General features: G+C 35.0%; 5 protein-coding genes across 6 annotated transcripts; 2 read left to right on the top strand and 3 right to left on the bottom strand.

The window, feature by feature from the left end:
* Positions 1 to 1,954: 1,954 nt before the first annotated feature.
* Positions 1,955 to 7,808, bottom strand: LOC140051168 (vesicle transport protein USE1-like). Its single transcript, XM_072096301.1, has 7 exons — positions 7,578 to 7,808; positions 7,098 to 7,147; positions 6,639 to 6,717; positions 5,984 to 6,148; positions 5,550 to 5,578; positions 4,807 to 4,960; positions 1,955 to 4,295 (listed from the first exon to the last, which is right to left on the bottom strand). The coding sequence occupies exons 1-7, from the start codon at positions 7,683 to 7,685 to the stop codon at positions 4,116 to 4,118; spliced, it is 765 nt and encodes a 254-aa protein (XP_071952402.1). The 5' UTR covers positions 7,686 to 7,808; the 3' UTR covers positions 1,955 to 4,115.
* Positions 7,809 to 8,020: 212 nt separating this feature from the next.
* LOC140051584 (uncharacterized) lies at positions 8,021 to 10,406 on the top strand. Its single transcript, XM_072096842.1, has 2 exons — positions 8,021 to 8,095; positions 8,686 to 10,406. Exon 2 carries the CDS (start codon positions 8,715 to 8,717, stop codon positions 9,927 to 9,929), a length of 1,215 nt encoding a protein of 404 aa, XP_071952943.1. The 5' UTR covers positions 8,021 to 8,095; positions 8,686 to 8,714; the 3' UTR covers positions 9,930 to 10,406.
* Positions 10,407 to 10,771: 365 nt separating this feature from the next.
* Positions 10,772 to 16,866, top strand: LOC140051507 (stabilizer of axonemal microtubules 5-like). Its single transcript, XM_072096749.1, has 8 exons — positions 10,772 to 10,886; positions 12,218 to 12,788; positions 13,166 to 13,275; positions 13,841 to 14,066; positions 14,186 to 14,304; positions 14,740 to 14,935; positions 15,279 to 15,367; positions 16,175 to 16,866. The coding sequence occupies exons 2-8, from the start codon at positions 12,236 to 12,238 to the stop codon at positions 16,328 to 16,330; spliced, it is 1,449 nt and encodes a 482-aa protein (XP_071952850.1). The 5' UTR covers positions 10,772 to 10,886; positions 12,218 to 12,235; the 3' UTR covers positions 16,331 to 16,866.
* Positions 16,867 to 17,303: 437 nt separating this feature from the next.
* On the bottom strand, positions 17,304 to 19,427 carry LOC140051508 (NADH dehydrogenase [ubiquinone] 1 alpha subcomplex subunit 13-like). The gene is made up of 4 exons (XM_072096750.1): positions 19,280 to 19,427; positions 18,760 to 18,838; positions 18,444 to 18,515; positions 17,304 to 17,882 (listed from the first exon to the last, which is right to left on the bottom strand). The coding sequence occupies exons 1-4, from the start codon at positions 19,374 to 19,376 to the stop codon at positions 17,693 to 17,695; spliced, it is 438 nt and encodes a 145-aa protein (XP_071952851.1). The 5' UTR covers positions 19,377 to 19,427; the 3' UTR covers positions 17,304 to 17,692.
* A 147-nt stretch (positions 19,428 to 19,574) lies between these two features.
* On the bottom strand, positions 19,575 to 23,435 carry LOC140051506 (monocarboxylate transporter 13-like). 2 transcript variants are annotated; one of them, XM_072096747.1, is made up of 7 exons: positions 23,296 to 23,435; positions 22,613 to 22,940; positions 21,844 to 22,140; positions 21,223 to 21,554; positions 20,627 to 20,852; positions 20,109 to 20,252; positions 19,575 to 19,914 (listed from the first exon to the last, which is right to left on the bottom strand). In XM_072096747.1, the coding sequence occupies exons 2-7, from the start codon at positions 22,848 to 22,850 to the stop codon at positions 19,640 to 19,642; spliced, it is 1,512 nt and encodes a 503-aa protein (XP_071952848.1). In that variant the 5' UTR covers positions 22,851 to 22,940; positions 23,296 to 23,435; the 3' UTR covers positions 19,575 to 19,639. The 2 variants fall into 2 exon arrangements, with proteins under 2 accessions (XP_071952848.1, XP_071952849.1); XM_072096748.1 differs by having other exon boundaries at positions 22,613 to 22,861.
* Between the last annotated feature and the right edge of the window lie 2,107 nt (positions 23,436 to 25,542).

Here is a 25,542-nt window from a genome sequence, read left to right as displayed (position 1 = left end):
TAAGTGCCAAGATTCTTGTCAAAATGTAACCATCTATCAAGATCTAATTATAATAAACAAGGTTTAGCCTCATAAGATGTCAGCAACTACTAATACAAGTGTAGGTTATGCAGTTAGCCTTCTGTCTAACATGTATGGTGCTAGGACTTTATAGGGAGGAGACACTTCCAAGCGATGATGACGCAATTAATGTCCAAGGTCCATTATAGCTGCTATAGATAGTTTTAAAATGCAAACGCCATGAACACTTTCTGAAGAAAAAAAAATTAAATTATTTTAAGAAAAGATAAGAAAAAAACTTCATTGTCACGTTTACAATTAATGAATGTTTACCATACAATCATAGTGAATTACTATAAAATAATTGGGCCGAGATATACAAATGATTTGGAAGACCTTTCTCTATTCTTGTAACAACAACCTTCATTCTTCTTCATGGAATATCTTGTACTTTTCCAGCGTATTAACTGCTATCCTTGTTCCCCAATTTGTTAAGCGTGGTTCCCACTAGCGACGCAACACAAGGACGTAACGCAACGCAAGTGAATTGACCAATCACAAGCGATGGCTTATTCGCTTGTGATTGCTAAAGCTTGGTTCCCACTAGAACGTAACGCAAGAACGTAAACGCAACGCAAGCGTTTTAACCAATGACAAGCGAAGTTATAGACAGTTAGCAATCACAAGCCAATAAGCCATCGCTTGTGATTGGTCAATTCACTTGCGTTGCGTTACGTCCTTGCGTTGGGTCGCTAGTGGGAACCACGCTTAACTGTCTATAACTTCGCTTGTCATTGGTTAAAACGCTTGCGTTGCGTTTACGTCCTTGCGTTACGTTCTAGTGGGAACCAAGCTTTATATTGGTAGTGTGTTGCATAATATTCTAACTAGGTATGAGACAGTTACGTGATACAATGTTAGATTCCCAAAAGATTGGTGCTTTGAAAAAAAAATCTGATTAGCATTTCTATTTGGTTGACAGACAGAATTTCCCGAGAAGACATTAAATTTGTGAAAGAAGGTGGAAGTAATTTATCGGAAATCAATCAAGTAATTTGCAGATGGTGTGTCATACAAGCCTAGTTTCCACCAGTGTTGATTCCAGTTTACATAGACGTAGAATCTGTATCTATCTATCGAAAACCACCCGTCCGCTCTGAATTGTATGTAAACGGTCATAAGAAATAACATAGATTCTATACTATTTGTCTTACCGTCACCGCTCGTCTGTGTAAATTGGCCTTAACAGTAAATGGGCGAAATGAATACTATGAGACCAAAATGACGTTGCATTAGTTTTAATAAAGCGTGGTTCCCACTGCTGGCGACGCAACGCAAGGACGTAACGCAACGCAATTGAATTGACCAATCACAAGCGATGGCTTATTCGCTTTTGATTGCTGTCTATAACTTCGCTTGTCATTGGTTAAAACGCTTGCGTTGCGTTTACGTCCTTGCGTTACGTTCTAGTGGGAACCAAGCTTAACTAACCAATCAATCATAACCGCTCACCATCCTAAATTTAGAATTTTAATGCAAAAGACATAACATTAGGTTTAGGTTCAGCTACCAATTTGAACCATTCGTAGACTCTTAACCATCCTCGGACCACCCCTATTTAAAAAAATAGCCCTATCCTCCAATACGCAAAAATGAACGTTTGGAGGCGAGATAATATTAAGTATATTTTAAACATAAAAAGCTCTGACTGTTTAATATGCAGCTTTAGCAAGTAGTATAAACGTATGTCTATGTTTAGTTTTATATGAGTAAAATGAAAGCAGAGAAGAGTGAAATTACAATATTTTCACTCTTGATGACAGTTATTTTGATTTGATAATTTGTTTCCGACAGTATCAATTCCAATTTAATTAAATTCTAAAACAAATAGACTTACAAATAAATTCTTAATAATTCTTTAATAATATTATTTTAATCATTATTTCACAATCGTATATACAATAAATTATAGCATGGTGGTTGCAACAACCAAGATCTTAAATTGCATTAGAATATATTCCTTATTTGTTATGGAGAGAAGAAAAAATTGATTAAAGTTCGTCATAAAGAATATTAAGATATCATGATCAGTAAATAACTACAATAGAATCCTTACGTTAGAACACTCCGAATAAGGAGAAACTTTTTTTGGCCACACGTAGGTGTCCCTTTAATAGGGGTTAGCACTGTGTAGTGTTTTTATACAGCATGATTGAACCATCTTCAAAAATTAACACACGTTTTACCACTAAGGTTTTCGGCAGCAAGCATAGCAATAAGAGGGCAGACCAGGCCAGACATTTCATATTGATTTTCCAATTAATTTTTACGATTGTTATTTGTTTCGGCTCACAAAATAATAAATAGTATACATAATACAGTACTAGGGTTACTGCTATGCAGTAGGTAACAACTACACAAATAGGAGAGCTTTTTTACAACCTTAACTGAATAGTGGTTAGCGATTTTATGGTCAACCCTTGATTTGTCATCTACAAATCTATCATAAGATGTACACATCGGAACCACAGTTTACATGACTTTGACAGATTTAGGGTTGTCCTACATGTCATTTGAGCTGTAGCAGCATGCATGACGTATTTGTGAATTTAGCAGCCTTTTAGATAACGATGCACCAAGTTCAAGGAGTTAAATAAAGTTTTTTACTTTATCCTGTTGTAAAACAGACATTTACAGTCTAGTAATTTATTGGTTTCTAGTGACAGCATTATACTGTTAGTAATTATGGACACTCAAATATTGCAATTTGTTGATAAGTTGAGTGAATTCCTGAATTGAATGAATTCCACATCCTGCCTGATTTGATTGGTAACCATGTTTTCTGTTAACGTATTTTCCTGAAAAACTTAAGCCGGATTCAGTTTTGTGGCTGGAGAAAATTTGGTTCCATTTTTCATGCCACAGCATTTACACACACACCGAAATGAAGTATTCTAAAGCTCTGTCTACACTATCAAAGTAATTCGACAAAAAAGTGTGGCGTACACAAATATGGTAGTAATATGACATAATCTTGTCCATATATGGGCACATTTTTGTGTCGTCACATAAAGTTTGATAGTATAGACAGAGATTTACACATTACATTCATACGATCAGTGTGAACATACCTTTACCTTTGTTAATGTAAACAATATGGTAGGTTTCCATTATCAGGATCTAAGTACTATATTGGGTTTTTTCAATTTGAAAAAAAAATACATACATATTGTATTATTAAAGACAGAAAGATTTTTGTATTGATCATGATCAAGAAAGTAATGTTTGTTGTTATACAGTTTGATTATAATTTATTTTAATCACAACCTCTCTTTGGTATTAGCACCAAATCTGGAGTGTTAGAAGAATTTGATTTTGAAAAAAAAAATCTGCAATAATGAACTGCGTCACCAACTCCCTCTATCAGAGCCAAAAACCTGACGCAGTAATTAATACAGTCGGTTTGCATATTTTGCATCACCAGACCATGGATAACTGTGGTGGCAGCAGATTCTGTGGCTGTATTCACAAAACACACAATACCTATGAATATTCACGGCCTTCCCTTATGTGATATTTACTTAAGATCTGTCTACACTATCAAACTAGTTTGTAGTGATATGGTAGTGAAATGATATCATCATGTCCATATATGGGCACATCAAATGTTGGTCACATAAGGTTTGATAGTGTAGACAGAGCTTTAGGTTTGATAGTGTAGACAGAGCTTTAGATTTGATAGTGTAGACAGAGCTTTAGGTTGGTTAAACTCAGCACTTCATTTAACAATTTGTACACCTAAGCACCCCTGGATCGTCACTGAAATGTACAGTTGAAAGGCCTAAAGTTTGCATGCCAGCAGCCTTAACTTAAACATTAATGTATTATTATCAAACTCCATATTTATACATACACAGTTAAGGGTCTTTCACATCTGTTCTGGCACGGTTGCAGTCCGGCCCCGGCAAATCAAATCAAATGTAAATGTTTCATTTTCACGTGGCTATGTGCATATCGATTAGTGCATAGCCGCGTCGTGAAAACGAAACATTGGATTTTCCAGCACTGGACCTGAACCATGTTGAAACAGGTGTGAAAGGCCCTTTAGCTAGATCTTATTTTTTGGGAAACATTCGTATAAACATGATCATCCAGAAATATACCATGAAGACTATTGCTAGCATTCCCCACATCCACCAATTGCATGATTTCTTTGAGTGTTTCTCCATTCTGTCAGACTGTACCTTCAGTTGTGATGTATTTGTATCTGCTTGTTTAATAGTACTCACCAATCTCTATCGTAAATAAGTATATTTCAATTTAATTCGTTAATTATAAAATCAATAAGATTATAAACTCAATATCATCAAATAATGAATGTATATGAATTGAATGGAAAAATAATGGGTTGGAATTTATGAACATGCTTTGCATGGCACAGAGTTCTCAAAATGTTTACCAAAAACTGAATATAATAATAAATGGGACTTATATAGCACATTATGCAAAGCCCCAGTGCACTTAGGAAAAGAAAAAAAAAACTAAGAGAAAAAATAATTAAAAGGGTGAGTTTCAGAGCAGCTTTAAAAAAAGCGATTGAAGTAGCCTGACGGATAGAGATTGGTAAACCGTTCCAAAGGGCGGCAGCGGCCCAAGAAAAGGAACGAAAACCATAAGACTTTATTAAAGTATCATAATCGATTATGTATGCGAATAGTAGGCCTACTTCCATATGAAGCCATAGGTCCTAGGTCATCACAAAATTGAGAGTTACCTAGTTCTAATAACTAATAAATTAAATCTTACCTCGTTGTCTTTCTTGATTATTTCACCAGCAGCTGATGTTGTGTTCTTTAACCTCCTGACCAATGATATCATGTTCTCTGCCAATTTCTCTTGCTTGTCTTGATGCTGCTGCAGGAAGTCATCAAGGTCTTCAGAACCAGTGATCTTAGCATCACTATTGAAATATTTAAAAAATCATTAGATCTGAAAATCAGTATCTAAATGACGTAATATACAGCAAGGTATATAAAATATTCATTGATTTAAAAACCCACAGTGGTACGTCCACAAACTAAATTTTTAAATCAATTTTTATCGTCATTTTATTGCCATCGACATATTTTAATTAATTGTATTTTAAAAAATGTATATGAATATAAATGTGGTTACTTTTTAACATCAAAATAATCTTAGTCTTATGTATATACTGTTCAAAAGATATGTATTTTTTTAACAATGTACCTTATAAATAAGAGAATTATATAAATGTGCATATATACATATATACATATATATTATTATTATATTATTAGAGTGCGGCCAGCTACATGCTGGTCGTACGAAACAAATTTGTAGTGATTAAAACAATGAAGTAACCAAGTTTTCTGCTGTTATTTTATTTACATATATTATTATATTTATAGAACTATAATAAAAGTGGGACGAACCCACACAAGATAAAAAAAAAACAACTAAATAACACTATTAAGACTGTACATAATAGTAACTTTACTTAAATGTTACAAAATAAACTTATGACTTACGGGTTTTGTTTTGAGCCATCATCTACATTCTAAAAGAATACAAATAACTAATAGATTATAAGATACACTTCATTCTAAAATGCATTAAGAATTCATAATTGAAATTGGAGAAATGTGATTACCAAATGAAGAAGAATTTTACTGTATCTCACAGAATGTTAACATGTTTAATATGGATAGAAATGGTGAGGCTTAGGGAGTGGAGTTGAAAGAGTCGTGAGTTACAACCCTGGCACTAGGTATGGATTGAACCCCAGACCTTAGGATTGGAAGGCAAGCACATTAACCATCAAGTTACAGCTCAACCAGTTGAGTTTGAACCAATTGCTCCAAGGTAGGTGTTTGTATTTGTACAGTGTGTACTGCATCTGGACATCAATGGGCAGTCATTCAGATGAACACCATGTATTATGCTACAGGGGGGTAATACTTACATTTCCTAACAGTTCTTTTCTCATCTCATTTGTATAATGTGAGGTAGCTTGTAAATGAAGTCTTTTTGTTGTTGTCTTTCCTCTTTCTGTTGTTGAATCTGGTAGAGTAGGCACAGACGAGGTGGCAAGCAGTTGACTGGCTTCCGCCTTTTGCAAAGCACAGGTCTAATGATAGAGATAGAACAATTTCTCAGAAACATAAACATTTATAAAAATATTACATATTGTTTATAGGAACAAATGTATTGAAAAATAATCGCACAAAAGATTTTCATCCAACGTGTAATTTGTAAAGAGAGCTGATTGACTTAACAGTAATAATAATAGAATGGTATCTTTATTTTTGAACAAGAAAAATACCTTTGCAGCCAAATACTGAATTGCTGCATTTTTTAAAAATAAATTACAATATAAAATATAAAAATGACATCAAAAAGTTAACATTTATGTATAAAAAGACCATTGACTTCACAATGAAATTACAATATCTAAAGGGTATCCAGTTTGGAAGTGGTATCTTTACTGTTTTATACCTCCTAGCAAAAGAAAGTTCTATATTTCAATCGTACTCCTGTAATTTGTAATATAGAGATGCCGTTTGATAGCAGACAGACATTTGTTCTTGTCTTTATTTATAAGCTACTGCAGTACTCACAAGTTTATCAGCATTCAAAATGCCTTTTATAAAGTCTAACTTCTGTCCATATTCAATCAGTTTCTCTTTAGCTGGTACACTGCAATGTACGAAAAACATTCTTGTCATTAGATTGATTGATTGGTTTTGGTTTTTTTAAGTGATTTTAAATAATTTGATTCAGTCTCCTAACTAATCGATTAACAGTAATTATTATATTAGTAAAAGTTTACTTTTTTAAAGAATAGACAAATAAATAGTGAAAGTTTTATAGGCCTGAACATTGAGAGAATATCTTTATTTGAAGGATTCCCGCCATTCATCTCATTATATCAGGGGAATTACCACCTATCTAATCTGATAGAACAGTGATTAATTTACTATTGGTAATCTACATTGCCTAAAGACATAAAATAATAATAAAAATAAAATATTAAAACATTTTAATTCGTAAAATAATTAACGGAGGCAATCACTTACTGAATAGACTTTTTTAAGTCTGTATATTGTTGATCTAAGGCTTTAACATACTATAAGAAAAAAACAGAGAGCATTAAAAAACCCAATGCATAAGTATACATTATATTAGTTTAGCCATATTGTATAGATCTAGGCCTCACAGATGAGATTCCGGGGGACATAGAATGTAAAACAAAACCGTTAATTACGTTATCATCAATTATTAACGACTCTAGTCCTAGCTAGAAATAGATAATAGGCATAAACTCCATATCATTGAAGCAGGCTTATTTATACATGTAGAGTAGGCCTATATTATGGTAAAGCTGACACCTCCTAAATGGGCCAAACCGTCTCGGGCCGCGCCAAATGTCGTCCCACTGCTACCATCCAATCTATGTCATTATGGGTTAGGCATAGGCTAAGGCCGCCTAAGTCTAGGTAGGGCTAGCTAGGTACTACTGGTGTAAAGTTAGGCGTAGGCTCGGTAGGCAAAATTACCTTTTCTAATCTCCAGTCTCCTTGTTTCTTTTCTGAAACCATAACTTCACATTGGGCAAGCAAACGAGTGAAGTTTATTTCAATTTTAGACATCATCATGTTGGTCATTTTGTTGCATGCTGTGTGTTATGTTGTTTTTGTGCGACGTGTTTATTTCTAGAGCGCCACCACTCTCTCGGATTTTTGGACCTAAAGTTTATGCAGAAGTTTATGAAACGCCTTTTGTATAGAAAGACCATAATTGTAAATCAATTATTTTTTAACAAATACTAACATGGCCCTAATGCAGTTTTGTACCCACCCCTTGTGGAAACTTACAAAAGAACAAAATAGTTTTCAAATGTATATCTATTCTTGCAATAGATTCATAGTTTAATTGGTGAACCATACTTACATGAAGGCATCTATGACGCTCCATGGCCTTAATTTACGACCCCAGTCGGCCGGACAGTTTAGGCCTACCTAGACTATCTTTGGTTTTACGGTAAAAATGTGAACCACCAAATTGGATTTGTAATGTAAGTAGTTTGTCTACAATACATATCTTTATCCTAAACAATCCTAAGCCTAATTGTTTTATCTGCAGTAGCCTAGCTAGTGTTTTTACCGTACCAGTCCTGGAAATCCCCAGCGCTCTCGATCGTGTAGGCCTGCCTCTACTCCGTCTGGTTAGTTCATTACCGGTGAAATATTGCACTTTTGCCCGTTTTCTATCCAACAAAAGACTAGGCCTAGGCTAGTACTAGCAGGTCCTGTCTGCACTATTTAGTATTATAAAGTGAATTATAAATGTTAAGCCTAGTAGGCTAGGGCCTTAAACATATTTTTTATTTTATACAGTTAGATAGTAGTTTAACTTTGTATTCAGCAACATTAAAATAACAAAGTCAATGACAATGTTATTAATTTGTTACTTGTACTTAATTCTCACCGTGGTGGAGTAAAGAATACTCCTCTTTGAATAAACACCTCCATTAAAGAAACGCACCCCCCCCCCCCCCCATATAACATCATTTTTAGTAAACCCTCCCCTCGAATCAGGCATTTATTCCGATAAATATGGTATACAGTCTTTTCATTTATTAATGTTACTGTTTTTCTTTTTTAGAGTTACCATGACTATGTGGTGAACCAAAAATGTCAAAAACATTCAGGTTAATGCCAAATTTGGCACATTTCTTGCATCCAAGAACACTATCTTGTCATTTTGTAAATGTGAACGTAACTGCATGTGATCGAACAAATATAATTATTCGTTTAACACATTCAGTACAATTAAACAGCAATGGAATGCTACTGTCCTGTCATAGGACTTGCTATCAACGAAATAATTCAACTGACAAAGATGTATCTAATTTAGAAAAACGTAAAAATGAAACCACCAAAGCATATCTATATGACTTGGGGTTTGACACAAAACGAATTGAGGACAAAAGCCCAACGACAATGAAGCAAAACCTCAATCAAATTCAGAACAGTATTCACTTTTTCCGTAATCTTAATCTCGATGATAAAGCCATTCAGAGCATTGTATCAAGACAACCCATGCTTTTATCACGGTCGCTAGATCATCTAAAAGATCACGTAGACTTACTAAAGAAATACTGTTTGACCAATGAGCAAGTCTGTGACGTTATTAGTCGTGCTCCTCGATTTTTCAGCGTTCCTGTCGAGACTATAAAAGGCAATGTGAGATACGCCGAAAATCTTCAAGTGTCTAGGAAGAAAATAGCAATAATTTTATACTATTATCCGAGTACTTTCTCTCGTAAGAGAAACGGCGTCGAAGCTGTATGTGTTCAAATTCTTGATATTCTTAAAGTGCATTTTCCAATGGATGAAGAAATTGAAAGAAAAATGCTTCGGAGTATGTTCATGTCAAGTCCAAAGGTGTTCATCAGGAGTCCCGGGGAGATTGTCAGGAACATAGCATTTTTAGTATCTCTCGGCTTCACTGATAAAGCATTGTACACTGTGGTACGCTACTGTCCAGAAACACTACGTGTTTACCCTCACTACATTCAAGCAAAGTTTGATTTCGTTCAAAATTTATTTAGCCTTGATGATACAGACACTGCGACTTTAATCACCAGATACCCAAAGTTTATAAACTTTCAGCCACATGTTTTACAGGCTAAAGCCGATATGCTTCAAGAAGTGGGCTTTACTCTACAACAAATACAGCAACAGCCAAGAGTGTTTTCTTTCAGTGTGGACACACTTAATAGACGATACAAAGCATTGAAAGAGGCTGGTTACGAGTTTAAAAATCTAAGAGTGTTGACTATGTCAGAGAGGGAGATTAAGAATGAAGTTAAAAACCTTGAAAGTAGTACTGTGGTTGAATGCTAATTTAAAAGGCTTTAGCATTCTAACAAGTGTATAATATTGAAAAAAAAATAATAATACGGAGCATTTATAAAGAGCTCTTAAACTGCTGCCTCACAGTGCTATAAAGCTCTGTCTACAATATCAAACTAGCTTGACAAAAAGTGTGCTCAAATATGGTAGTGTTATGACATATCGTGTCCATATATGGGCACATCACATTTTTTTGTCACATAAAGTTTGATAGTGTAGACAGAGCTTTATTGTAAAAGTATATTTGAACTGTGTTTTAAGAAGAGACAGAGACTTGCATGGCAATTGCCATAATTATAAAGAGTAATTCACTTTATTTTTTATAGTGTAATTATTATATGTTTACACATACTGTAATACCAATACATAACTTTGGAAATGAGTTTGACACAAATATTCGTATTACAGAAAAATGTCAGTAATAATAAAACTAATATGACTATGTGCCTATAGTACTACTATCTTAGATTTTATGAGATCCTTTGTCTGTTTGATAAAAATATATACTGTATATTATGAACATCCTAAAGTTGTTTTATTTCTTGACAAATTTTATTTTCTGTGTGTAGTATTTTTTGTGTTATCTTCATATCAATTCTTTTCTATAAATCGAGGATTTGTTTCTTTACCATGCATCTACATTTTTATGGTCACAAAATATAACAGGCTAGTTAAGTGAAGACAAATATAAACGAATCGATTTAAACGTGAATAAAATTCAATTCCTCTGAAAGCTAGCTGTATAAATTTAACCACGCGCCCTCTAACGATAGAGTACGCAAGGGAGTTTGCGCGTCGTAGTCAAGGTGACACTCCTCATAAAAAGTTAATGCCATAACAACAGTATGTGAACTTAATCTTGTTGTTTGCACAGCGTTAGCTTACTGACGTTCACTTTTGTAAGTGTTTCAAAATTCGTTACAACTATTGTTAAACAGTGTATAAAAGGTACGTGTTTTAAAGTTTTATTTAATAAATAACCAATATTAGTTTTGAAATAAAAACCAATATAAATAATATTGAGTAGGCATATTTTGCTAGTTTCAACGAATGATGATTTAAGGTTTTACAATGTAACAAAAGACGTTGACTTAATCGATAGTTACATTGTTAGCAACTATAACGGTGAGTATCTCACACAAGGAGTTGTATTGTGTTTTAGGCCTAAACATTCTCAAACCCTTTAGACAAATTGTATACTGTTTTCTGAACTTTTGGCGACTGAGTTGGTGTTGAAGTTAAGAATTTAGTCAAAAGTTGGTTGAAAGAAAGACAGAAAAGACATACATTTTACTAGAAAAAAACGTTAGTATAGAAAAATATAAGAAAATTGTCACGGAGTGAATTTACAAGATTTAAAAATGCTACTGATGAAGTTGATTTGTAATGAAATTAGAAACGAAGATGTGATAATAATGAAAATAATATGATTTTATGGTGATGACATGAAAGATGATATTAATGTGAATAAAACAAAAGAGAGAAAAGAAATCATCTTCTAATTAAACGATGCTACTGGTCCGTTATTTGTTACATTATTATTTTTATTAAACTTATATAAATAAGTATTTTATAAAATATTCATTTTGTTTTCATATTCATTTTGATTCGCTGTAACTGTATTTTGTCTTTATGTCTTTTATGTGTAAACTGACTTTGGGGTTGGGTCAACCGCTACAGTGATTAAGTTCACTTAGTTTGACCCTGGTCTCCCCAATTTCATTTTTTTTGTGTTATGTTTATACTCAAATAGACCAAATAAATAATGAAATGAAATTGACACACGAATAAATAGTTTTATGTAATTATGATAATAGACATATGGGAGTGACATTTTCAATATGTAGGCCCTATGAGTACAAGATTTGTTTGTCGATAACAAGGTTTGAAACCTGATTAGGGCAAGCCTGTATTACTGTAAATTCTTTCATTTCCCTGTTGAATATAAAAATATTTACCCTTACCATTGGACCGTCGTCTCCGTTCTCGAGAGAGTCATATTTTATGAGGGTCATAGATCGACTGTAAATCTTTAGGAGGTTTATGGTAAAGGTATATACCTTATTGATGAATTAATAATGAGAGTATGGCATGCCAGCGATGTGAAATCTATCGGAAAAACTATGGAACGCCATGTAGCCTAAATCATTGCATATTAGAAAACATCTTTCAAATATTTTTACTATAACTTAGACGTTCGTTCCGTTCTTTAAATGTACTGTTTAGGTCTATGAAATGTTTTTGAATAATATAAAATACATTTAAATATTTTCTTCCAGACAGTCTTTTATTTGAAAATGCCAGGCGAATCAGTAAGCCTGCCTGCAATTTCACAGATTCCTCCAAGACTAACAGGACAGGCTTTTCTTGTTGCTTCTCATTTTGAAATCGGTTATGATAGGCGTCTATCTAAAAGTGCTACAAAACGTAGCACCTTTACAAAAGACTACCATTTGCATGGACACTACGGTCGATCCCCGGCCGCCGTGCCACCAGCACCAGCTGAAGTAATGCACAGAACGAAAGAAGCAGAAATAAGTGACGTCACTGAGACGCTTCATTCTTTTGAGCCAAAAAAATATTCAAAACTCCCGCCATGTGCAACACTTAGTAAGACAAATTTTAAAATGGACGCGGATGAAAGTATAGACTCTTTCAAAACGACGCATTCAAAAATGTATCCGCCAAAGCCGTTTAGCAGGAGTTTGCCAATGGCTTTCCCGATGAGAAGTTATGTTCCACAAGGAGATCGAGAAAAAGAGCCTATTGCTGTGTCTGACTATAAAACTCACTTCACTGGTCATGATACCTCTAAGTTTACTGTTGAAAGAGCTCCGTGTATGCATGTTGGTAAGTTTCATTTATCCTAATGTTAATGATTTTACAATAAAAATAAAACGGTATTGATGTATGTATATACGGTAGGCTACAGAAGCCAACGACTTAAGCTACATGATTCACACTTCACACTCTCTCACTCCTTTCCTGTGACAATACTTAAGCTGCATTGCACTTGTTCCGTTTCTTCACGGAACGGAAGACGGATTGGTTTGTTAGATGATAGAAAACCATACTAAATAATTAAACGGCACCGTCGTTTGAATGTAGCTTTAGGCGCGTACGCATTGCAAACATACCGTATATTAAACGTAAATTATTCAATATTATGAAGAAACTTTGAGACACATGACTCAATGTTTCTTTATGCGTTATTTTGTATTGCACAGGTGGTCAATCGACCGTACGTGGTGACGACAGAACGCATGGTAACTTCTCAACATCGACGAGAGACCAATTTCCCGCCAAATATCTTCCTTATAAGAGGATTAAGCCAAACGTAAGTTTGCTCGAGAAAAGCTAAGGAGTTTTTTATGTAGATCAATATTTAGAGAAAAAAAGTACTAAAAGTTCCACAATATGTAAAGCCATGATCTTTTCAATACCCCCTGGTTTTGTGTATAAGTCCTTTTGTAAAGAATAAACATAACTGTAGGGCCTAAATACCTGCAACATTGAAATCTCATACCGAGACATCATGATTTAAACCAATCTTTGTTGTTTCTTACGTACAAGTGTAGCCTAACGACAACAAGTTATCTTCATACGTCATCTTCACATTAATCAACGATGGTGCATCATCATCATACACTGATCCACAGTACCAACACTTGTACTAATACTTATACAATCTGGTTACAACATAGAGGTATAAAATAAGGTTCATACAACGTAGGCCTATTGTATGCCAATGATGTGCATTACGTAACATTTCGATGCAGTAGTGCCATAACAAAATCTAAAACAATTTTCACTTATCTGTCTAAAGATCGTCTTTAATGTAAGGTAATGTTTTGAAATCATTTTTAATTTTTATTTCAATTATGTGTATTTTTTTTCTTTAGACAACTGGCTCAAACATTCCAAACGGTGACGTAGATAAATTAAATGAACACGTGACCACGCAAGAGGTTTCTTTTCCTGAACACGATAGCAGTAACTACAAGGCATATGAAAGAGAGCAGGCGATTGGTTGCATCGGCGGAACTAACTTTAAAATGGGTCATACCTCAAAATACGATAAGTTTGCTACGACTGCCGCAGACGCATACTGTCCTATGGGTAAACCAAGTAAGCTTCGACGTTTTGTATTTGTATTTAACACACACGTAGGCCTATATAACCGGAGGTTTGACATGACCAGAGCAATTTAAAGAATTAAATGTGACGAACGTTTGATTTCCATTCAGGTTTTAAGAAAGAGATTCCATACGATAATAATGGAAGCAGTTTTCCCGAAGGAGACAGACACCCAGAGAGAGATAGAGAACGAGTTAGCACAACAAACTACACAACCTATCACACTGGGGTAAGACAATGATATAATACACCGTACCATGGAGTAGTTTACTTGTGAATACACTGGTAATGATGTCGTATCAGTTATAAGCGAAAGATGCTGCATATTGCCGCTGATGGAATTGTTAACAAGTTTTCTTTTACCTAAGGAATAATTTAGATGTTCTATTTGTATTCTGCTTTGGTTTTTTATTGGAAAAGCGCTTTATAAATCTATATAGTATAGTAATAAGACTGAGTGAAGAGATACTTTAATCAAAATGGAGAAGCATTACTACATATTGTCTGGCATACGTAGGCAATCCCGGTGGCAATTCTCCTAATTATTTGCGATGCCAATAAATATAAACATGTTTTAATGAGAATTCTAAAAAATCAATTTGATCTTTACAACAAAGCTAATTGTATGATAAATTAATAATTAATAATGTATTTTAAATTACAGCCGCCTAAAGGTTTCAGAAACGAGATAATATCTGGAGCTGAAAAACGTGTTGCTAGCAAAGTGATATTAGGAGAGTCCAAACCAGGATCAACGCTCTATAGTACAACACAGAATGATGCTTACCCAGCGGTGAAGCCGTTGCATCCAGTGTCAAGAGTGATTGGACCAACCAGTAAAGTGCCAATGGATTATTACAGTAAGTACGGTAGGCCTATACTATATAATCTCTACAAAACAATGTGCGAAATTCCCTAAAAAATGGCTTACTTTAGTAGCGCGTATTGCGTTTAAGTAAAGGACCATTGCTGCTCAAAATTACATCTTAATAATTAAAAGGTAGGAAAAAATCTATAAACAGATTAGTTAGTGTTAGTGGAATGTTAGAAGCAGTCAATAGGCCAGATATCCTCCAGATCACTATTCCATGTTGACACTTTTGCATGAGTTTGTGGCACACGGGAGAAAAAAATCGCTTAAAATGTTCAAGCAAATTTTGTAAAGACCTTTTGTTCATTTTCCTTATCTCATTTTTCTTATAGAAGATACAGCAACACGCCCAACAACGTTATCAGATTTCCCGGCATGGAAGGTTGGAAAACATCACGTGACGGCTGAAGCTCTTGAACAGGTAAACATATATATTTATAATACGTGTATACTCATGAATAAATGAGAGAGAAGGATTTGTATCAATCTGAGATATTTGTATTTTGTCGCCAGCCATTGCGTTGTGGACACATGTTAAAGATACATTAATACAGCGATCAAACGATTTCTTTTGTTGATATTTTTTTACGATATTACCTATACAGGGTCGCGGCAAGTCTGGGTTCCAGACGGAATTTTGACTTAATATTAGTAAAAAGATAAATATTTTGGTACATATGGCGTTTCATACGTATACTACTTGTGCTTTTCCAGAGACAAAATTGACGACGACGTGTGGGACTAAAATACAGACTTGGAGCAAGTCTAGGTCGCGGCAAGAGACAATGTGTTGTTTAAAGACATGATTGAGCAGTGCTTTAGTATATACGCTAGCGGATTGTTATTGGTTATCGTCGTTAAAATCCTTTTCTCTCATTCCATGGTATACTGTATATGAATATTAACAATAAACATACCTTCTCTTATAATTTTAGTTATCGATCCCCGTGTAAGAAGCCGAGTGTTTTGCCTGGTTGATTTTTTTCACGCATTTTATTGCAAAAATTAACATTTTTTATCCAATCGATTTTTAGAGTTATATTTTCGTACCCAACTAGTTCCGAACAATATAGTGTAGATTTCTATCTGTTTCTTTTTTCTACGGTGGCTGATTTCCGCCAAAGAAAACAATTATTTATAATAATACGGCGTTATAACGCCGTAATTACGGCGGTATGATTATGAGAAGTGTATTTCTAAATAATGTTTTCGTTATTTATTTCATCAGCTTCGAAAATCGCATATCGATCCACCGCTTGGAGGTGAACGTTCCTTCAACACAACACACCTGACATCATACACCGCCAAGACAGCGCAACGTTATCAGTACGACAGCGGCAGACTTCAAAGGAGTTCATTACCGCTTGGAACCATGACGATATAGAAATAGGCATAACATATATAAACAAATTATTTAGAATAGAAAAATATAACGCAATTTTAATATCTGCTAATAAACAAAAATCAAAACATTGCGTTCGTACATATTATATCAAGAATGTCTTTTGATAGGACCTTTAAAGACTCATTAAACGTAATGTACACGTTGACAAAGAAAAAAAAAGTTTTGACCGAATTGAGTCCGAATCTCATTTATGATATATTGAAAGCATGAAAACAAAAAATGTCATCTTTATCTATCGGTGTCCCAGTATGCACACCCAAGTGCGTCAATCTGTGGTGAAATGCAGTGTTCTTACTTATAGATATGCGCATGTGCGATTTAAAATATGATTTCTACTGAATACTCCCGATTAATCCGAAACTCGAACTCCTGTATGTAAAATAACATAGCGTTCTGGCTTTCAGTGGTATTCCACACTCAACATTCACTTGCTTATAAGCTTCACAGACCAATACATCACGATTGATTGCCTAATACTAGTTATAAAAAATGGAATGTACTATTATCTGATATGGGTGTTTACTAAAGTTGCATATTCGAGTTGTAGCTCAAGAATATGCTAACGTCGATGTATCCAGGTAAGCTAGGCACGAAATAGACAGTAAAAATCTTCTTTCATAAACACATTTATTTCCCTCAATTACCTACTGTATTGCATGGCACTACAGTATTGTGATACATTGTAGCCTGCATTATGGTGTTATTAATAATACACGAGAGTGTCCTTAACATAACTGCAGTCACAAAAGCTGACAGCTATGATAAGCTGTATGTACTGTACTTGTATTATGTCAAACAATTCAATCAGATTCCACTCAAACAAATTTCTCAATTGGCAGGATAGCTTAAAGTTCCATCTATAACTTCAAAACACACTCTTATGTTCAATTCAATATAAAGTCCTATAACGTAAAACCTGGTTTTCACCCTCGCTCCGTTAACACAACTCATGTTTTTGTTTTCATTCAGTCACAGCAAATTCAGTAGTTGGGTTTCTTCTTGATAATGTACAGTAGCATGTAGCAACTAGATTATCTGTACTGTATCTCAACATAATTTGTCCAGTATCATAGGCAAATTCTGTAATACAGTGTCACATATGTATCACATGTGGCACATGTAAAACATATGTGTGTATTACAAAATGTTCTTATGATACTGGTTTAGTTATTCAGAGAATCGGTAAATGCTGATTTAAAATGTTACATATGATCAGTTTACTTTCTTGAAATTTGTTTTGGGCATGAACAAAATTAGCAACCCAGACTCTCGTCGTGAATAGTAATTTTGACTATTTTATTGATTTTGTGAAAACCAGGTTTAATATTAAAATATTTTGATTTAGACAAACTGGTTATATCCGAAGGAAGCTTTATCTTTTTCTTTATTTGGCGCCAGGTAGTAAAGATCTTCAATACAAGGGTCTATCCATCTATCTGTGTTGTAGACACTTTCGCCAACATTCCATCCTGCAACATCTTTCATGATAAGTGCTTCTTGCGCTTGGTTGAATTTTAATCGCTTTAGAATACTAAAAATAAAGAAAGGTAAAATTAATAAGAAACAGACACAGAATGGAATGACATTTTGTGTGAAATACCATTTCACAAGAATAACAACCAAAACACTCTGTGAATACACAACATAAAAAAAAATCTTCATACAGTATAGACTATATACTGTATATTTTCAGGTATAATCCCACTTCAGGTCTAATCCCACCCTACTTTATCACAGATTAATTTACAAACAGGCATATCCCCTGGTATAGTCCCAGTATTGACGTTTGATCTAGATGTAGGCCTCTCTCTAACTAGCCAGTTCAGATGAGTTTTTACAAGAAATGTTTACAAATCATTTTTTTCATGAACTTTCCCTGGGTATAGTCCCCCCCCCCCGCCCCCAAGGTCGTCCCAATTTCGTGTAATAGTGGGGTGGGATTATATTAGAGGATATACAGGATATTAATAAACGAAACGTTAAATGTTAATTCTGAAGAAATCCTCCCTTCACTATGATTAAAAAGAAATATTATAAGTATATAAGTTTTTATAAGTTTGTACAAAATATTGTACTGTAGGCTTTTACTTACTCTCTATCTGTTTCCACTTCAACTAAAGGCATTATAGCTAAGTATGCTTCCCTGTCTTCACGCTGTAAAAGCCTGTAACAAAGTGAAATCATGGTGATAATAATTTATTAAAACCAATATTTTTAAATATTATTTCACGAGCTAGAAAAGTATTGCAAATTTTTAGTTTAATTATTTTAAAGAGGTTACTAGTGTTACTAATGAATTTAACTTACTGACAATTTTAAGTGATTGATTATTAAATTGATTAATACTGCAATCAACATTAATTTGCACAGTACGAACATGTGTTAATAATAATTACTCAAATTCTCACCTTCGCTTTTTGTTACCCATTCTTTGTGTAAAATATCCACATGCCATTATTAAGCCACATCCAGCAAACATAGCATAGCCTATTAATAGTATAGTAATTATATTATTATATAATAAATAATATTATTTGATAATAAAAATAAGCAGGCTTGCCTAGCCTATACTATAGCCTATATAGCTAGCTAGCTACTCTAGCTAGGCCTACTTACTAAATAAAGGCCTAATATTAGATTAATTTAACAATATAAAAGTAAGAAGTTAAGATAGGCCTATTATAGACTATAGTAAAGTAGTAGTATAGTAGAGTTTAACCATACAAGGTTAGCTAAGCTAGTAGGCCTTCTAATATAAGTAGTGCTAGGCTACCCTCCACTGTTTGTACTAGGTGCTACGACGACGACAGGAACAATTTGTGTGGGCCCGTGTGCGGTGGCTACATAAACACCTCAGCTTCCAGAGGCTTAGTCCTAAGCAAAGATATAAAATCTTAAATTCTATCAAATCCTGATAATTGTGTTAACCTGAGAATCCTCTTTTCGGTAAATGTCGTTTGTAATCAATTGGCCCATATCCCCCTTTTGGGGGCATTTCTTGCCTAAAAGTTGACGAAGAGGCCATTTTGTCTGGGTGTCGGATCCAACAACGAGTGCGCCTCCAACGTCCTTGGTATTTTTTAAAATAATTTGTAGCTGGCTTTTCTCTTCTTGTAAAAAGTTCCCACGAAAAAAAAAAAAAAAAAAAAAGTTCGTTACCCTTCCCGGGTTGAATTCGAATGTTTAATTTTTATCTAATAGAATGGAAAGAAACAATGAACACAACAAGAGCGTTTAATTATTGCACTAGTCGATTTTATTATAAACAATGTTTCTTAATATTATTCTTTACACTTCCCCACTTAACTTGTCTTGAACAAACTCAAGTTTTACTTCTCCAAGCGGAACTTCGAGAGGGACCTCGAGAGGCGGAGACTGCAAGTTGTCGGTTAGGGTGTAGACATCTGCATGTTGGTTGATCAATGACGTTAACTTGTTTTCTCGACACTCCATGTAACGTTTATAAACGGGAATCGCCAGGAATAGATTTGTCGCCAGGAAACAAAACATGGCATGGATCCATAGCGCTACCGTATAAGAATTTGTGACGTCATATGTTTTACCTATAAAAGAGTAAATATAATTATATAAACTAAAAATATACTAGACCTACGACCAATAGTTCGTGGCAACGCATTGCGCCTGATCTAATGGCATCTTTCCGGTACGCCAAGAAGACGTGACCCAGGCGCCGTTTTAAATGAATGGCGGAGGAGAAGGAGGAGGGGGTAAGGAGGAAAGAGAAGAGAAAGCTTACCTCCCGTAAATGGTATAACGATAGTTGATAGACCACTTGCTAGTAAAATATGAGCACACGCTTCTGTATTTTTTTCAGCTCCAAATGTTTCTATGGCAACAGAAAGCGGCATTGTATATGTAATAGAACGAGCAAAGCCAATGCCTAAAACAAATATAGAAATGTTGTGAATCTCAAATGATATACTATAGTATTTTGTATATGTTATCATGCCTTGAAATACTATAATTGTTAGGCGGGTGTTAGTGCCGGCATTCTATCTAATTTTATTTGGACACGGCATTATTCTCTCAGTGCCACCACCAGTTCAGAAAAAAAAAAGAGCACCGAATTTACGCGCGCGTATAACTCCAACAGAATTTGCATGCGCACGAAACCATTTTCATCAGCACTTAGACGCGCGCGTATTGCTTGCGTGGTCGCGAGCGTGATTGACAACTGTCTCTGTGAAATACATTTATTGATACGCGTTCAAATGTTGATGGCTCACGTGATGTCTTTGAGAAGTGATCACTTACATATTGCAAACGCCACCATGCCGCCGACAGAGTTGATCTTGATGGCACACATCAAGGAAATAGTTCCAATCAATGAACTGATTACCAACATATACACTCGTTGAAATGGAAGATGATCGCCAAACAGTCCACATATAATTCGACCACATAGCTCACCACTACCCAGTACAGAGATTAGTAGTGCCGCCTTTTCTGCAGATAATCCAACACTCTCTCCAATGCTTACCTATTAACATTAAAAAATGAACGATTTCATTTTCTGAGACCATTCTCTGGCACCATCCAGCGCGACAAACCAGAGAGAGAAAACGACTATAATTACTAAATAAATAATCTCATCCATAAGATAGACTAATGATGGAACTGAGTTTGACTATCATTTTGATTCAGAATGGTTTTCAACAGTTACTGAATATACTTTATCAAGAGGAATATCATATTCAGCGTATTTCTTTTTTGCGAGCATTTTCCTCTCCCATGTTATAATTAACGCACCCTAATTTCTCATACGTAACTTCAGTTTTGACCTCTTTCCTTCAGCGCAACCGGCGATTCACTCGACCGAATTGCGCTGACGACAAACATACTGTACTTACAAAGTATACTGAGATGAATGAAGCGGCCAGATACGCGAAAAACATAGCCGACATGAAGAACCAATATTTCAAAGTACGCATCATGTCTACAATCTTATGTAGACTGTTAGTTGGTGACTTGTTCTGTTTCTTGATGGCATTAGGCATATTAAAACAGTCACTGTCGCCATTATGTGGTCCGTCAGACGGAGGGGTAATGACCAGAGGTGCTTCAAACCACATTGTGCACATTGAGCATATCATAAACATCAACGCTGCTTCAATCCGAAGAGCGTTACGCCAACCGACTGACGTAACCATACACTGGAGTACCGGTGTCATCACTAACATCCCTTGGAAAAAAAAACGAACATGTAAAAACATTACATTTGGTGTTGATTCGCCATTTTCGTTGTCATTGCTATATCCATTCCGATTCTGCATTGTCATTAAATACATCTTAACCGTAAAAAGTCATTGAGATACTTGCGATAGTCAGTTAAGATGTATCTAGTGACAGCTGCAGAATCGGATGGTCAAGTACTATCCTCGTCATCATCACCACCACCCCACGTATTCATTGTCATGTCCACTTTTCTCGCAATATGCGCATCGTCCAGTTACGACGTATACTCTACTTACCAACCGTTGCACCAGCTTGAACCATTGATGTTGCGCGAGAACAACATTTTGTTGAGAAGTAGCAGGTGACCAGCTGCTGTACTGGAGTGTAAATAAAATTAACTCCGGTGCCAACTAAGACACTAAAGGAGAAGTACAGAAACCCAATAGAGGGGGCAAACGATGACGCCAAAATACCGATGGTACATATTGCTATTCCTGTGCAGATAACAATGCGATGATTGAAAGTCTCAAAAAGCATGCTTGATATTGGAGAAAGGCTACACAGAAGACAGAATGTCAGAGATCCAATCCAACCTGGGAAAAAATGATAAAAACGTAATATTATAAACAAGATTATTATTTAAACACGTTTTATCATCGTCGTTATTATTATTAAGGGAACTTTGGATTCCGTCCCTGGATCCAGCAGCTCATGACGACCTAGCATGCGCATGTAAACTTTTTGGGTGTATACGATGGGTGAAAACAATATTGAAATCAATTTTATGGAGAAGTACAATTTTGAAAACTGACGTCATTATTATTATCATCATCATCATCAACGTTGTCGTCATCAAAATCTTCTTCTTCTACATCTTTCTACTTTGATTCACGAATTGTGAATCTATATTGAACTCTCTACCTAATACTCATTCAAAAACAACCAGGACAGACACATAAAAAACCACTAGGCCTAGAGAAAAGGCAACCCTTACGAGTTTTAACTCACTGCTTCTTTAACATCACTAAATGTAAGATAAGGTAAGCGTCATAATAATAATATTACCTGTTGCCTCAGCGCTTGATTGAAATTCTTCTTGGAAGGATGTATAAAAGACACCGAATGATTGGACGAATCCAAACATCATAAAATAAGTGCAGAATCCTCCAATGGTCACCGTCCAGCCACGCCTCTCATTGGTCCATTCCTGGAAACTGCACGAAGACTTTGATGTGAAACGAGATGACGTAGTTGCCGACGAAGTGGACTTTTCAGAGTCGTAGGACGCTACTGGATCCTCCATTTGTCTGGTTTCTTTTCCAAAGATTATGTTAATGAAATTAATTTTATAGCCTATGTTTAAGAGTGAACACAGCGCTTGAAACGCACACAGCTAAAGAAAATAATGAAAATAAAAAAAATGATCAAGTGGGCAAGACTGTTCGTGCTTAATAATTGTTAGCGTTAGCCCTTGCCTAAGTTCTGTTTTCAATTATAAATTGGTTCGGTCATCAAAGCACTTAGGGCCTAGGCTAGGCCTAGGCCTAGGTCTAAATTATGATGTTCGGTGATGCCCAAATATGTTAGTGATATGACATTATCAGGTGTTATCATGTCCATCATCATATGGGCACATCACATTTTTTTGTCACATAAAGTTTGATAGTGTAGACAGAGCTTTAGGCCTAGGCCTCCTAGGCCTAGGCCTATATAGCCTATGGCCTGCGAAAAAAAGCTTTAGTTCTTACTTTATACTAAAATGATTCCCACATAATGTCTTGTACGATGTTCGCAACTTTTGGAACAATTTTTGGGAGCTCTGACAAGCAGAGTCCCGAGGGTTAGCGGTTCACACCGCTGGATTTTGCGGAGCTAACCACCTGACGACGGTCACAAAACAAAGGATGCGAACGCACACAAAACAATCATCGAGAGGGTCTTAGTTTGCGCGCGCGCGTACACTTCCAAACAATACATTCTGTGTTGCGTTGACAACGCTGAGTAGCAACACGTGGGCGTCACATTATACCAATACCGCAATCTTAATCTATTCTTAGTTATACTTTTTGCAATATTCTTTTTTGACACTTATATTACCAGTGTTGACATATGGTATTATTGTATGGGGTGCGGGAAACAAAGACAATTTGGATCGCCTTCTATTGCTTCAGAAAAAAGCTCTTAGGATCATTTGTAAGGTAGACTTTCATCATCCCTCTTCTCAGCTCTTTGTGAAAACGGGCACATTTAATATATTTGATTTGTATAAAAACAATGTTTTAAATTTTATGTTTAAATACCAAAAAGGACAACTTCCAAAATGTTTTAATTCTTTATTCAGTTTATTTGATAATTATCATACATATAACACTCGAAATAAAGACAATTATTGTATAAAATTAAAATCAACTAATATGGGTCAGCAAAGTATAGCATAGAGGACCTAAGCTATGGAATCAACTTATATAAGAAATATAAGAGAGAGTGAAAATATATCAATATTTAAAAAACTATTACTAAATAAATGCATTAATAGTTATAAAGAAACAATATATCTTTGCGAAAACAACATTTGTAAAATATGTCTAACTTTTACTTAATTAATTACATTTTCGTATATTATATTCTGAGACTGATATATATATATATATATATTATATTATAGTACGTTGTATTTTCCTTCATTTATTTACTACATGAAAACATTTTTGTAATATATTTGTAAATTTATATTTTAAGTTAGGGTGCCACAGATTAAAAGCTTTGCTTGCTTGTGGTTATCCTGTTTTTCACACTTTATTGTACTTAATCTTTTATTTATATTTTTATGAATGTTGTGTGAAAAATAAAAGAATCAATCAACCAATCAAACCCTATGATTTTTCGCGACCCAACATTGCGTATTTGATCTTACAGAAGTAGTATAGGCTAGGCTTAGGTCTAGTTTAAAACAACAAAATAACGATTGTGCTCTTCGTGCGGAAATTCTAGTCAGTTTATTTCAGTAATTGTGCAGTAGGCCTGACGACCGGCTTTTTAAAAAGACGTCGCTTAAACGCAAAGTATGATTTCTGATTGGGTCCAACTTCTGCTCAGGCCCTCTATAATTAAAATAGTTGGATGAAGCTTATACTGACGTACAGAAAATCGTCGAAGGAAGGCCTTTCTGAACTATTTTATTATACACAACGAACCTCATACAGAAGAAAAAGAAAAACTAATTTCAGATCCAGTCGAATGATTACGTTGTATGGAGATTACGATTTGTCATGTACTTGCTGGAATGAGTGCCCTCATTCTTTCCGAGTTACTTGAGTCCGAGATTTGAGTATGCTAATAATAATTTGATATTTTTTTTAATGTGATCGTGCTAATTTTTACTAGAATATAGTATACATAATCTGTATAAGTCCAAAGCTTGATAAAGAAATTGATTGATATCATACAACAACGGAATTTGTCAACTTTTTATACTCCTTCTGTCATAGTATGGATGATTTATGGGTTGAGCTATTAATCCAGGTATACAACGCCCCTGGAGGTCTCGAACATTCCACACATTTTTTTATTTGGTACAACTGCACGGTTACCATGGAAATTATTTAATTGTCTCTTCTTCAACGGTATCGGTCACTAGATCAAAGAATGAAAATGCTTGCTGTAACCACCGTTGAGGATTTCTGCATGCTGCACGAGAGGTAGGCTTCAATTATTGAAGGTTGGTTTATGAGATGTTATTGGTTGGTTTCCACTTTACTCTATGGTTTCCGATGCTGTCACTTGTTGGTGCAGACATGTTGAAGGTGGTAAAGGGGGGTAAAGTACACGTCCCATGTGGCCTATACTAGCTAGCATATCCAATCATATGTCCCTCATTTTGTACAATCGATATTGAAGATGCTCTGCGACGAGTTGTACTCCCGTCTGATAATATCAACAACTTAAAATAATGGTTAAGTTTAAGTTGAGTACCGGTACTCATTCTTAATTGTTGA

This window comes from Antedon mediterranea, chromosome 6, assembly GCF_964355755.1.
Source record: "Antedon mediterranea chromosome 6, ecAntMedi1.1, whole genome shotgun sequence".
NCBI lineage: Eukaryota > Metazoa > Echinodermata > Crinoidea > Comatulida > Antedonidae > Antedon > Antedon mediterranea.
Note: the sequence above shows the minus strand (reverse complement) of the source record. Positions and strands in the feature narration are given on the sequence as shown.